At 43.5% G+C, this 15,384-nt stretch overlaps 1 protein-coding gene across 2 annotated transcripts in view; it reads left to right on the top strand.

Annotated features, from left to right (window-relative positions):
• Positions 1–15,384, top strand: part of PPP2R5A (protein phosphatase 2 regulatory subunit B'alpha) — a 91,036-nt gene that overhangs the window by 31,930 nt on the left and 43,722 nt on the right. For both annotated transcript variants that reach the window (XM_019483198.2, XM_059718011.1), the window contains exon 2: positions 9,060–9,256. In XM_019483198.2, the coding sequence (XP_019338743.1) occupies positions 9,060–9,256 (197 nt within the window). The remainder of the gene's footprint in view (positions 1–9,059; positions 9,257–15,384) is intronic.

Genomic DNA, 15,384 nt, shown 5'->3' with positions numbered 1-15,384 from the left:
GGATATGTACTCTTACGCCAAGTGAAATATTTTTTCTGCTTAAAGGACCTGTCTTGCCATTTAAGCGCTATCTGGTCTAGCACTAGTTTCAAATAACCATCTTTTTCATAGTGGTTGCGCCTTAAAATATTTTCTACCAGCTGGAAGGTTTTACTGATATTCCCCATTGGATGTATAGAATATATGCAAGTGCACTGTAAAGTAAAATTTTCCCACTAGTTTTGATGTTACAGATTGAACCATTGAAATAGTTTGTTGACAACATTGAAAAAATTTAATGGGATACGAGAATGTGCAACTGCAGGGAGGTTAGATCTATAATCAGGTGGGTGGGATAAAATGGTGTAGCAATAGGAGGAGGATAGCTCCTAATTATCTCAATCTATCAGTTGTTTGGTTACTGCAGTGCCTGAGTTACGGTGTTTTAATAATGAAAACTTTATTGAAATATTTTAGGGGAAGGTAAATACAAGTCTGATTATTTTTTACTTTCAAAACTTAGCTTTTTAGCTTTACTCTTTTGTACATTTTGACCAGTAGTCTTACCAGGTTAACTACTGAAATTGCTGAGGTGGTTTTGTTTGCTTTCAATATTGCTATTTAACTTGTAAATCTGTGGCTGCAAACTAAATTTCACATAGATCAAATGGATTGCCTGTAATATTCTACCTCCTCACTTGACCCTTATAGGTTAGAGAATATATTTTAAAATTGCAAGGGAATATAGATTTTAGACTTCCATTTTTAAAGTCTACTATTTTTTAGGAGCAGTGCCATGGGAAAAAAAACACTACTTGTATTCCCATGCTAGCTTCTTAAATTAGGCTTTTTGACATACTGAGGGTGCAGTCCATTGATGTGGCATTGCTTTGTTGCTATGATACAATATTTACTCATTGCAACCTGGTGTAGAATACTAGAAGATCCTAGTTAAATGTAAAAATAAGCATAAGCTATATGACATCTGCTGTTCATTACTTTAACTGGGTATAACCATTCAAGTCCTTAGTGTCACACTGTACTTCTGTTAATTCTATTTAGACAAAAATTCTGTAAAAATATGCCAGTAGAAGATAGTTTAATAAATTGCAGAATTGGCATGGCCAAAGTAATATAAATTGTTCTGTAAAAGATGACTATTTAACTTTCAAAAAAGCCTCACTGAGGGAAGGGTCACTTCTTGTGAGCAGCTGGGGACATAGGACTTGAAGGGGCCTCCCTGGTCATTGAGTTCAATCTCCAGAATAATAATAGGGTCTTAATTCTCAGGTAGCAGGAAGGAAATAGAGTAACAGATTGTTTGGATCCTTGAGCTTTCTGGGAGAACTGACAAACTGAGATATGGTAGAAGCATTTTTAGTTATAAACTCAGCATGGGTTTGATGGCAAAGTTGAAGCAGTGTTTGCTGTTTTTAAAACTGGCTAATGTTGGAAGTGATGACTTTTTGGCTGAAGGACTGGATATATCAACATTTGTATACAGCTTGTAAAGTTACAAAAATAATGTTAAAGTTAGAACAAACCCAAGGCTGAGAGAGAGAAGTATCCACAACTCCTCCCTCCCCTTCCACTTGCTGGATTGAATCATCCAGTTGAATAGTATTATATTTTAGGTAGTTTCTGTTGACATAAATGTGTATGAAAATCAAATTCTGCAACACTAATGCAATTCGGAGACACTACAACAATACTTATATTTTTTTCTAGAAGCAGAGATGAATTGCTATTTCTTAAGAGGCTGAAAGGAAGTGTACTTTTTAATCAACCACATCTCTGAACCTTGTCTTTGAAAAGTCTGCAGCTACAATATCTGACAGTTTTAAACCATGAGGGTTTTAGGGTGGGGTTTTCAAAAGTGTAAATTACTTTCTTCTTTCTAGAGCATGCATCTAATCCTTTTTATTGTGCATGTATGGGAGGGAGCACTCTATGGTATAGGACAATGGCACTCCAGCTTTTGGTCCTGGGGGCCAGGTAAGTGGCGGGGCCAGTCCATGAGCCACATTAACCCCTTTGTGCCTGGGGCTTGGCACTGCCCCCTGCTTGCCCCAGTCCATTCAACCTTGGGGGCCCCAGTACCACCCTCTTCCTGTCCTACATGATAGAATTGGGCCTTGGGACCTGCCACATATGTGCCACCCCCCCTTGCATTTGGATCTCTACTGTATAGAGAGCCCTGCTGGCCAGATGTGGCCTGCAGCCTGGGTGGGACTTGAGTGCTCCTTGCTTAGGAGAGTAAAGGGGGGGGGTATAAATAGGTATAGTGAAGCATTGAGAAATTATAAAAGGAACTGGAGAGAGATCAAAACATTCACTGTTTGGAAGACCAGACTAGATTTACTGTTCAGTTTTACCATATACAAGCATGATAGTAAGGTTGAACTTGCAAGCAGGGTACCTTCCCTTTTCTTACAACCTGTTCTAGCTTTCACTCTAGGACATGGTGCCTAGATCTTGCTGAATTCTCATCTTCTCCCCTAAATCTTAGGAGTTTCCATCTAACTGGTACATGTCTGGTAAACTATGTATACACATTGTATATAGACATTCTAACAAATAATCTGCTAGGATATGTGAGAGATCATTTAAATCACAAGGCCAAAGCATTGTTTATTCTAGAACTAAAAATAAATGGTTTACTTAAATTAAGTTGTAGGACTCAATTAAAATAAACTTTACACTCTGCTTTCAGATGAATTTAGAAATGGCTTGTGCATTACTAAAAATTGGTTTATAATTTTATTTCTAGAAATAATGAATTTTCTCTTGGGGGGGGGTTTGCGGGCTGCCCCCTGAGAGCTCAGGCTCCTGACCTGCTGCCCTCCCCACTTGGTGGGTGCGACCCAGTGCTGCAAGGCACAGTGGGGCCATGTGGGGATATCCTTACCACTGCAAGCTCCACGCTGCCCTGGCGATTGTGTCCCCTGCATGCACAGCAGCAGCGGGGGGTGGCAGTGTGGTGTTGTGTCCCTTGCTGCTGTTGCACAGGCAGGAGACGCCTTGCCAGGGCAGTGCAAAGCTCAGGGTGGCAAGTATATTCCTGCACAGCCCTGCTGTTCCCTGCAGCACCACATTGCATCTGCTGGGCTGCAGAGGCCCTGGGGAAGGGCAGCAGGGTGGGACCCCAAGCCCACAGTGGGCAGCCCACTCTGCCCCCACTCCATGCACAGGTCTGGGGGGCATGGGTCGCCAGATGAGAAATCCACGGTTTCCTCAGGTAAAGGGAAAAATCCGCGTTTTTCTCTATTTTTCCAGTGGGAAATGGAAAACCCAGATCTCTGGTGATAAGGTATGATGTATCTGTTACAGCTGCGTGTTCCTGTAGCAATACCAGTACAGCAAACCATTGCAGCTTTTTAACCCAGGAGTGGACAAGATACAACTGCCAGGTACTTCACCTTGCCTGCAGCGCCCATCAACAGATTGTGTCCCGCACAGCCCTTCTATCCATGAGGGTGGGAGCGAGGTGCCCATGTGTACACCCCCTCCCTCCCCAACATACTGTATTGCACCTTGCTCCCACCCTTATGGGTGGAAGGGCCCAGCCCAGCCAGCAGCAGCTCCTATGTGGGGTTGCTGCTGCCAGTGCTGCAGCCCCCAGGGATTTACTCTGCTTCCCCTGCGTCCAGGTTGCTCTGGGCAGCAGGTAGGGAAGCAGTGGGGGCAGGGGCAAGGCTGCAGCTGGGTGGGAGCATGGAATGTGGCTGGGGCTGGCTGCAGTGTGGACCCTGTGCCCAGAGAGTGGCAGCAGTGTGGAGCTTGGCTGGGCCAGGGTGTGGGTGTGAGGGAGGGTGTGGGGACCATCTCCCCCCCAACACACACACACACTCCCTCCATGGTGTGTAGCCCTGGCAGGTGGTGACAGCAGCAGCAGGCAGAGGTGCTCAGGGCACTGGTGCCTGGCAGGGCATGGCTCCAACCAGCACCGCACATTGCAGTGAGGGGCTTAGACTGCATGGCGGAGGCTATCACCGGTGCTCTCTGCACTCGCTGGGCACAGGAGGGAAGCCCCAAGTGCTGGAGCTGGCTGCCTTCCCTACTGGGGCTGCGCGACACAGGAGGAAAGCCCCAGATGCCTTCCTCTGGAGGGGCAGGGAAGGCAGCCAGCTCCAGCACCTGGGGCTTACCTCCCATGCCCAGCAATTGCAGGGAGCACCAGCGATGCAGGCTCTCCCCTAGCTTCCATGTGCAGCTCTGCCCAGACCTGTGCCCTGCTGGGCACCAGCACCCTGAGTGCCCCCACCTGTTGTACTATGGGAGGACTGGGGGCGGTCCTCATACCCTGCAAAACCCCACACACCCACACCCTGCCCCCACACATATACAAACCCCTAACATACCCTATTTGCCCCCCTGCATACACGCACAGTATGTATGACTAAGAATTTAATTTTGAGTTATGAAATCATCTGTATATACACTACACAAACACAAAACATGACAAAAAATTTTGTAATAAAATTAAAATATATTCTAGTATAGCAGTTCCCAAATTCTGACAGATTGCACACCACCAATTTAAAACAGTACAACTTTAAGTACCACCAGCAAATTTTTGTCATATACAGTCATTATAACAAATCTGTTAACGTGTACTACTGACATGTTGTCTGCCACAGATTGGGAACCGCTCTCCTAGTAGGTTGTTTGACTTTTGGGGTATGATTTTTTTTTCTGGTTCAGATTGGCACCCCTTCCTCCCAAAAGGCATATTTCTGGGGGAAGGGGAGGGACTTTTGGTGGCAAAATTCAGGGATTGGGGGTGGGACTTCTGGTCCCAAGATGGCAACCAGGAAGCAGGGGAGCTGTCAAGGGGCGGGGCTACCTATGTGGCCCTTGACAGCTCACCAAAAACTCTAGTGGCCCTCCACCCCAAATAATTGCTCACTCATTTTAACTAGTTTCAGAGTTAAATGTAGAGCTGTTTAGTTTAGTTTGTATGACTTCAATTACATGCTGACAGTTACACTATAATGTCTGAATGTACTTCCTAGCAGCAACTCCCTCTTCCCTTCTGAAGCAGTTGAAAACTCAGTAGCCAGAGATTGCATTTTGTAGTAATTTGTTACTAGATAATAGTATTTAGAGCTCTCTCAAAATACAAGAAATTGCCTGATCAAAGGATCAAGAACTCAATAAGGAGCTTTAAAAGAGGGAAAGAAACCACTGCAGAAACAATGTAGAATGTGTGGCTCAGTGGACATGTGATAATTCGAAGTACAGCTGTTTGGCATTAGAGTCTCCAAATTATAGTTCTGTAGTTTGATATTTGTAGTTGGACAATGATTTTCCAAATAATAGTTTTCTCCCAGTATTTCAAAAGAAGGTTGACACACAAAAGATAGATTTTAATCTTTTTTTTAATTCTCACTTTTATTTTCCTAAAACAAGACTAATGTTTGTGGGTTGGAAAACAATAGAATGTGTTGACTTTTAACTAAATCTAGCTTTCACAATTAATTTAATATTTTTGCTAACCAGAAAGATGTGTATATATTTAAGGGATTATGTAGTCTTGATCTCATTCTTCATTGTACATTTATATTAAAAAGGATGAATTAGATGCTTTTATTTATTTACTAGATCAGCAGGTCTCAACCTTTTTAGCCTTACGGCCCCCTCCAGAATCTCTTGATTTTAACAGCATCCTAGTTGATAGTTGCTGAGATGCTAAAATCCTAGATGGTGCCAGGGGACAGCCCCTGTGTACTACTCTTTCTACTGTCTGTTGCCTCCTCAACCCTGGTCTGTGCCTGAGAGGGCAAGTGCAGCTCCTGCTATCAAGGCAGTTCCTCTGGATTTGCATGCTATTGCCTGGAGCCCACCTGCCTTTTCAGCCCCTTCTCTTGGTCTTGGGGTTGGGGATGGAAGTGATGAGCTGGGCTGAAAAGATGTTTACTAGTATTTTTTTTGCATACCAATTGCAAGGGGTAAACTCCAAGAATTCACAGTGAGAAAACTGCAGTGGGTTCTGGGTAGAACAAGCTACAAACTGCAAAAGCACTGCTCAGGTTTTTTGATTTTTTGCTCTGTAGAAGTACTGTCAGCAGAGGACCACTTCTGAGGATGTTTAGGAGCCTTATATATAGTTGAGTCTGGAACTAATCTTAAGGAGAGCTCCTATGGCCATAGAGGGATTTGATGGAAAATGCACACACAGGCTTACCTAGTAGAAAGGAATCCTAATTCAGTGTTTTCTCATGGATTATAAAACACTTCTTGGGATGACTTTTTACAGTGAGGAAAAGAAAAAAAAAAAATGAATTCAATAAAGGACAAGAGAATTTTGTTATGTTCATTCTGTTTGTAGTTTTTATATTATTGGGATGTTCATACTTTCTCTTCAAAAGTGAGTTGCCCACCAACACTATCTTTGGGGAAGAGGTAATATTTTTATTATTTATTTCAGAATGCTTAATTCCTATTGTTCAAAATGGGACTATTGAAATTTTATAGAGCCTTCGTGATATCAGAGGTTACAATAGACTTGGAGCAAGTTTCTTCAAGTAGCCTAGCTACAGACAGCCAAAGCATATAAGACTGCAGCAAAATGCCTCACAACCGAGATCCAGAAATGATATTCATATTGGGTTCTTAATTCACAGTGGGATTTCAGGCAAAGGAACAGCTAAATGTTGTGGTTTTGATTTTGGCCACATTTCACTCATCTGATGTTCCTTCTGTCAGTCCTCTTGTGCATTTGATTGGAGAAGCTGTGCCATTGCAACAGATGTTTCAGCCATCAGCTATAGCACCTCGGTGGTTTTGCACAGCTGTTTGCTGCAGCTGTATATCTCCCATGCTAGTTCATAGGCTCTTATAACTCTGTGAAGCGTCATGGTTCTACTGTTCTTGGTTCAAGCAAAATGACTAGATAATCAGAGTAATTCAGGGTAGCTGTAGTAATTTCTAAAGCTTCTCAATGGGGGAAAGTTGCCTGTACTCCCAGAGAGAACTGAGAGTAAAAATTTCTGTAGATGAGATCCCAGCTAACTGATTATTTTAAAGGGTTTGCCATTATAATGTTCCTGGGATGTAAAAAATAATTGATGAGATAAGGGGAAATCTTATTTCTTTGGTTCTATTCTGTTTTGTTTTTCCCCTGTTGAATATAGTTTAAGTTAGAGCCATAACTGATTAATCTTTCTCCTCGTGGCTATATGCCAAAGTTACAGGGTTATATTTTGAGCAAATATTTTGCAATAAAATTAATAGGTTTATTAATTGTTATCTTACTATTAATCACTATGCTATCAAGAAAAATATAATACTACTGGAGGAATGTTTTGCTCAATAGCAAGCTGACAGAGTTGACAAGATCCAATTCCTCCCCCTCCCCCCCTTTCTTTTTTGAATGAAAATTACAAGACAATGTGTGGCTTTAACTGAACAAAATATCTGGAAACTTTGAAGACTTAAGGATATTAATTCATTAGATTATCTAGTCTAAGATATGAAAACAGGATACAAATATTTTCTTTGTGATATTGGGGCAAGTTCTTCCATGGTATTTTCATTATTTATTTATTTTTTTATTATTTTTTTAATATCAAGAGTTAAATGCTTTATAAATGAGGAGGAAGCTAAAGATAGAATTCCAGCCCTGCATATTTTGCAGTTTTTAAATAAGCAATATTGTAACAGGAGGGACGGCAGGGTCACCATGCCCCTTGCCGCCTCCGCTACTGTGCCAAGCTTCGGACTTGCACCCTCCTATTCTCACCCGCCACGACTTTGATGATGTGTTTTCATAGGGAGGCTACCTCTCCTCCACTTGGCCACAGTTCTCCTGCTCCAGGTGTCCTGCGTATCTAAGCTTTGCGGGCCTTCTCTGTACTGCGGCCTTTCTCACTGGGGCTTCTCCATAATGCTGCCCCTCTCACTGGGCTCTTCCCTCTGCAGGGCTGCCCTCTCACCGGGCTCTGCTTTGGAGCTGGGGTCTGTACCCCCGAACTCCATGCCCTCACTGGGGCTGGGGTCCTCACTCTACCATGAGTCCCTTGAGGCCTCCTCCATCCCCTTATAGCCTCACCCAAACCACCAGTGTTAAACAACCAAACGATACAGAAACTCAAGCCTCCTGGCTACAACTTAAACATAAGCCACCTGGCTGTAACAACATTGCTCAGACATCTTGGAGCTGTTACCCTTTACTCTGCTAGCAGTACCTGCAGTCAGGCTTCTCCTCACATCATTGCTCCAGGAGCTTCTCTCTCTGGATACTAGTAGAGAACTGCCTCAACTCCCCCCTTTTCCTAAGGGCCAGGCCTTAACCCTTATAGCCAGCTGACCACTGGCAGGTGTGGGTCGTTTGCTGCCTCCCGTTGCCCTGGCAACCAGCACCTGAGGAGCCCTCCAGGCTCTCTCAGTAGCAGGCACCTTAGTGTCCTGCTACAGATATAATAAAGCAGGTGTGTCAGTAATGTAGCTCCCCAAGTCATATTAGGATCATAGAGGCTCTTGTGGGCTGGAACTAGACCCACTTCTTGTGGGGCAAGTGGTGACAGGGAATTACTACAGTTGTTGCTCCCTCTCTCCCCGCCCCATCCGCCCCTTTCGTCCCTTTTGGGCAGACATGCAGCCCCAATGAGTCTTCATAGTTGAGAAGTTGGTTGTGGGCCTACCACCAAATCCCAGCCCCTGCAGGAGCCCTGCAGCTGTATCTTTGACACTGCCGTAATAAAATTGGTGGATATAGTACAACAAATATATTAATTGAATGATTAGTGCCGTAGATTTTATATGTGGTGGGGATGTATGTATATATAAAGTGTAATTTTTCCTATGTTCCCTATTTATGTTACCATATCACTCTTTAAAATTCCTTGAACACTGTGGATAAGATGTAACTGAGGTTTTCACTGCATATTAGTGGAACATTTAATTATGTTTACAGTTGTAACAGCACTGAATGTGTATTTTGCTTGCCATCTGACTTGTATTCTGTATTAAAAATGCAGGCAGGTATGTTGTGTGGGTTACAGCTAATAATTAGAGATGTAAACATTCATGCTTCATTTCTTCTAAAAACATGTTTGTTTGTTTTTCTCTGCTTACAGATGCCACCTCAAATGAGCAGCAAGAACTTTTTTGTCAGAAGTTGCAGCAGTGTTGCATACTGTTTGATTTCATAGACTCTGTTTCAGACTTGAAGAGCAAAGAAATTAAGAGAGCAACACTGAATGAACTGGTTGAATATGTTTCAACAAATCGTGGAGTGCTTGTTGAATCAGCATATGCTGACATAGTGAAAATGGTAAGTAAAATATGGAGTTGAACTTCTTTGATATTTTTGGCACAGGGTAGTATTACTGATCCTTACAGTTCCTATTTGACTTTATACTGTTGCAAAAGCTTTAGACCAGTGATTCTTAACCAGGGTGTTATGGCACCCTACAGTGCTTAGAGATCCTTTCAGGGGTGTTGTGGAGTGCTGCACAACTTCAGCACTATTAGGTGTGCAAACATGATTCACAAGATAAAATGTAGAGTTAACACTATAGATTCCCTTGTGAAAAACACATTCTGACCTGTTATCATCTTCTGGAGTTCTTTGCAATAGAACAGTTGCTCTATTTTTCTGTAGTCAAGAAAAGAAAACTAATAGCTGGAATTTGCTGAGGGATGCCTCAAATCTACCAAGGGATGTCTCAAATCTTGTGGGGTGCCTTGTGTCTAAAAAGGTTGAGAATCACTGTTATAGACTATTACTATAAGTTTAATAATATTTGTTCATGATAATTTTTACCTATAGAATTGTTTAGATTTGTAAACGTTGTTTAGAATTGTGTAATATTTTTCTGCTTAAAACTTTATTTGCTCTGATATAATAAATGCAGCATATTTTAAAATTGACTAACATATGACAAGCTTAGATTTTGGGCAAGCTGAATGCAGAAACAAATGCAAACACTTTGAGTTCTTCTAGCATTCGCTTGAGAATGATAATAGTTCTATGCGCTAAAGTTGTTGTTTTTTTTTTTTTTTTCTTGGAAAGGTTCTAGTTAAAGTTGGCTTCAGTGGAAAGGAAACTTCTCTAAAAGAAACTGAATCTACCATATTATACACACTCCCCTTCTTCCCTACCCCAAAAGAAAAAAAACAGCTGTGAGAAGCTTGTGCATTATATGCAAGGAAATATAGTGACAGTAGTGTCTGCCACTTAAGCTTCAGCTGGGCGAAAGTGAAAGTAAAGTCTACCTGTGGTTGATAGGAGCTGAACAGTGAACGTGCTCAAATACCTAGCTGCTACTACTCAGTTACTTACTACAAGGAAAGATCTTTTCTTCATTCTGCCATTCTTAAGTAAAGTATGTATCTTACTCCAAGGCATGTTGTATGTGAGCAAATACAGTATTTAGTGTATCTATACTGTTTTGGGAAAAATATGGCCCATGGGCCGCATCTATCTGGCCTGTGACTGGTCCCTTGGTCCCCCCTGTGACCCAGGTGCGGGAGGCAGCCTGAGCTGTGGCATGTGCGGCTGGTCCTACCACCCCTGGGCATGCAGTGGGGCAGGGCAGTGTGGCTTCTGGACTCCACTGCCTGAGTACCTTGGCCCCTGTGTTTCTGCACCCACCACTGGGGTTGCCCAATGGAGCAGGCGGTCAGAGTCTCCATAGAGACTGGCTGAGGACCTGTGTAGGCAGTGTACAGTTGACTGGTTGAATGAGATGGGGCCACAGATGGGAGGGGAGTGGTGTCTGGGTGTGAGATTGGTAGATGGGACCAGGGCTGGGCTGGGACTGGGATTGCAGGGCAGTAATGGTGTGGGACCAGGGCCTGGGGTAGAACCATGATCCAGTCTTGGCACACCCCTGCCTGTGGAACCAGTGCCCATCACAAGGATATGCAGGCAGTAGATCATGGCTCTGCCCTGGCCCTGCACTGTCACTGCTCTGTGATCCTGGCCCTGCCTGCCTGTCCCACTCCTGGATGCTGCTCTCCATGGCCCCATCCAATCCACCTAGCTTAGCGCATCTTGCCCACATGGGTCCTGGGATGGTCTTCATGGAGACCCTGGGATCGTCGGTTGGTAACAGTGCAGGGCCAGGCCCCAGGGCAGGGTCACTTAGCAAATTTTAGTGAGCTGTTTTGGGGCAAGGGGGTGTTGACCCAGCCCACAACAGCTCACCAAAACTCCCTAGGTGGTCCTTGGGGCCCAAGTAATTTCCCACCCCTGAGCTATGCTGTATCAGCGGTTTTCAACCTTATTGGTCTCGAGACACCCTTCCATAACTTTTGTGAATTAAGTGGCACCCAATTTAAAAGCTAACTCCTATAATACTGTACTTGCTTGCTTTCCAAAGGGATCAGACAGTGGAGGTGCGGGATTGGCCAGGCAGGGACAAGTCTAAGCCTCTATTTATGTACTTATCTCCTCACATCTTGTGGTGCTGTTCAAAGGATCTGGCAGCACCCCAGAGTGCCATAGGACCTTGTTTAAGGAATCACTACACTATATGAACATCTGCCACTGTTTTGGTCTCTGAAATCTCTTAGAGTATTCTAGTGTAAGTAATCTACTTTTAAATCAATGGGATGTACCTGTATGATCCAGAGTCTGTACAAACTGACTTGCTCTGCATCTTCTACAGATAATATTAATAGAATAGGCAAAGAATTTATTCAAAATTATTATTCAGGGTGACACCTTTTATCTTTTTTTTTTTTTTTGACACTTTTATTTTTTAGATAAGGAAGAGATGTTTTTAGGGTTTCAGAGCAATCCATCTCATGTATTTAAATCATGACTGGTTAATTACTTTTTAAAAAATTGCTAATATATAGTCTCCAGAAGCAACAGGTAGGGATCTTAATAGCTAGAAGGAAAATTTTCACATGTATGCAAAACAGCGCTAAGTAATAGGTATGCATTTTTAAAGATCCATTCCCCATTAACAAATTACCAGCAGTAAGAGTTTTGGATAGACTAACTTCTTAAGCATGACTTATACTCCACTTGTAGAATGTTGGCAAAACTAAATTTTCTTTCATTTCTGTTGTGAAAGTTAATTTCACACTTCACCTGTGATCACTTTTTAATATTTTTTAAGTCTTTTCTGATATTGAGAGGGTCTGAGTTGCAGGGGAGGGAGGCAGGCTGGAGGGCAACTTGATGAATTTTGGTGACCTCTTGAGGGCTGCAAAGGGTACACCCTTTGTCAAACTGCTGTGCCCTGCCCCTAGTTACCATCTTGGGACCAGAAGGCCCACCCCTAACCTTTAACCTTTGCCACCAGAAGTCCCTCCCCTTGCCCCTGAAGTACTTATTTTGTGCGGGGGGAGTTTGCCATCTTGGAACTGGAAGCCCCACCCTGTCACATGTTCATGACATAAGAAAGCCCACCTACCCAAGACCATATAATAGTTTACAATAAAGTCTTATTCTTGTATATTGTGTGTGGAGGGATAGGAGGGTATATGTGGAGGAGTGGTGTGTGTGGTTGAGGGTGGGGAGTGTGCAGTGTGTGTGGCTGGGGGTGGGGGAGTGTGCAGGGTTGTCAGTGCTAGGTCCTGGCAGCTGGCCTGGGGGTTTGTGCGGAGTGGGAGAGAGGGACAGGAGGCACATACAACAGAGCTTGCTCGGGCGGTGCAGTTCATCTGTTCTTCTTCCCTCCTGGCCTGCAGCTGCTCCCTGGTGCTCTGCGTGGGGCCAAGCCCCACCCACTCCCACCCAAGGCAGCCCACCTCCTCCTGCTCCCGCCTGCACCGGCCCTGCACTCCCACTGGCCTCAGCCCTGGCCCTGCACTCCCTCCAACTCCACACTTCTGCCTGCTCTGACCTTGAGCTTCTGCCAGATGAGGCCCTGCACTTCTACTGGCCCTGGTCCCAGCCCCATGCTCCTGCCAGCTCCAGTCCCATACTCCTGGCTCCAGCTGCCTCTCTGCTCCTGGCGGCTCTGGCCCCATGTTCCCATTGGCTCTGCACTTCCGCCAGCTCCATGGCAATTAATGGTGGGTGCCTGTCCATGGGCCGAATCCAAGCTGGTGGGCCGTATTTTGCCCACCCATGATCTAAGTCATTGTTTTCCAACTGGTGTGCAGTGGCACACTGGTGTGTTGTCAGGCACGTCCAGGTGTGCCGTGGCATTTTGGGCTGGAGCCACGCCCCCGCCTGCTGCTGGTACAGGCCTCCAGACAGATGGGGGTCGTGGCTCCAGCCAGTGATACAGATGCCGCTTGCCACCTGATCCTCCTTCTTCCTCCCCCGCTCCATGGCGTTTGGCTGCTTGCTACCTCCTCCCCCTGCCCACTGCTTGGCTGATGTGCAGTGGGGTGGGGGAGGCCATGCAAGTGTGCCGCAGGGTGAAAAAGGTTGGGAAACGCTGGTCTAAGTGCATGTTGAAGGTGAAGGAACCTAGCATGAGAAAGTATAGTGAAGGGAGCTATCAAATAAACAAGTGACAGTCATGGAAAAAAAAATGAAGAAACAACTAATATAGTAGTAGTATTGGTGGTAGATTGAAAAGTAGTAGAAGAAAAAAGACACTAAGACCTGAATATGAGGTAGAAAATAGCACAGTAGACCAGAAAAGAGTGTCTCACTAGCAAAGCAAATCATTCATGGAACCATTTTTTGGTTTTGCTACTAAAAAAACATGTGTCAACAAGAGAGTTTAAATATAAAATTAAGAAAATTTCTAAAAGTAGACTTCAAGAAGAAGAGTTGAAGTATCAGAATTAGTTAGCTCATAGTTCATCCAGAAAAATGAATGAATCAGTAGATGGAAATAAGATGCCAGAGATGTCTATAATCTTATATTATATATTGGGTTATCAAGTTTTCTGTTTTCAAGAAACAGCCTCTTGATGGCTGATGTCTTTATTGTTGCCTTAAATTTGTTGTATAATTTTATTTCACTTCTGAAAAATATGTTTAAGTACCAATATTTAAAAACAATCTTTAAAAGGAGAGGGAGGAATTGTTTGCTCTTTCTGCTGCTTTGATACAAAAAGTTAGACAGGTTTAAAAAAAAACAAACCAACCCTGCTTGTTTTGTGTTGCAAATAAACAGTCATGTCTTCCCCATTTCAGCTGCAAGTGGCCTTTGAAAGAAGATAGTATGGAAATTTCATTATTAGCAAATTATTGGGCAGTTGAATAATTGCAGAACTTTGGTTTGAATTGGCACTTGAGTTATTAACATTAACCAAAATTAATTAAGGACAGTTTAACATTCAGGGGTGATCTCCTGGCCTTGGAGTGTTCATTGCAGTTGTTTCTGTATCCTGAATGTCCTTGTGCCCCCTACCTGAAGTTATAAAGTACCCAAGAGGTCCTTAGTTAGTAGTTACTTTTCATTGCATGGCAGCAAGAAGGAACCTTGCAGTGTCTGACTACTGTGCACTCTCTTCCATCATGTTGGGCTGCTTAGTAATGCTTATTAGAGGTTGCATTGTGCCTACAGGGAGAAATGGGATTTAGGGAACATGCCCACAATCTTGACCCAGACTGCTATGGTTTAATCAGCCCCTAGGCTTTAAAACTTTGTCTTTTCTGAGGAGGCTATCCTTGCCAGTGGTGGGCACTCTTGTTGCTTATTGTACCAGAGCAAGGGCATATCCCAGACATGTCTTGATTTTTCATTTCTTGTCCAAGAAAACAAAGTGAGGAAGGCCTGCTTTCAAGCTCTTTGAACTTGAGAGGCTTCAGTGACAGCCTCTGAGACAAAAGATCCCTCCAAGCCTTAATAGTCATTTTCTTCAGCAGTGTTCCAAATCTCCCTGGCAACTGGGGGAAGGCAAAAATCTTTGCTCTGAGCCTGGCATTAGGACTGCCTCTTAAGAACTCTCCAGGATCTTCTGACTCCAAGGAACATATACAGGAGACTCTAGGCTTACCTTTTTGTAGCAAAGTTTTCACAAGATTTTTATTTTTTACTGCATGATTTTTGGGTGTGAAGATTTTCTCCTTAGAACTGCTAAGCTAAATATTTTTTTACTTTCTGAAAAGAATGTAAAAGACAAAACTTCTTTCCCCTTAGAAATGACAGATAGTAGGCTGTAGTGAAACCCACTCAGCAAGTGTGGAGGCAAGGTCAATACCAAGATGGTTGAGCAGTCCCTGAGATACTCTATTCTTAGGTAGCATCTTTGCTGAAATGATTGAGCAGTCCACATGGAAGCTCCCTTTAATAATACAAATAACTGTAAGAGGTGTTATAAAAGGAAGCAAGACTTAAATGAAAGGCTGTGGTCTCCTTCTTATCTCAGAAGTAGACTCTTTTATGCCTTTCCTTGCCTTTCCTTCATAGCCACTGAAAGTAAAGACTAAAGGAACAGGTCACAGTATGCAATAATCATCTCATTAATGCTCAGGTCTTGCAGCTTGGACCAGAGAAAAATGAAAATGGAACCTATAGTTAAACTCCTTAGGTGTAT

This window comes from Alligator mississippiensis, chromosome 1, assembly GCF_030867095.1.
Source record: "Alligator mississippiensis isolate rAllMis1 chromosome 1, rAllMis1, whole genome shotgun sequence".
In the NCBI taxonomy this organism is placed as follows: Eukaryota; Metazoa; Chordata; order Crocodylia; family Alligatoridae; genus Alligator; species Alligator mississippiensis.
The sequence above is the reverse complement of the archived record's forward strand: the minus strand, read 5'-3'. Positions and strand labels throughout refer to the sequence as shown.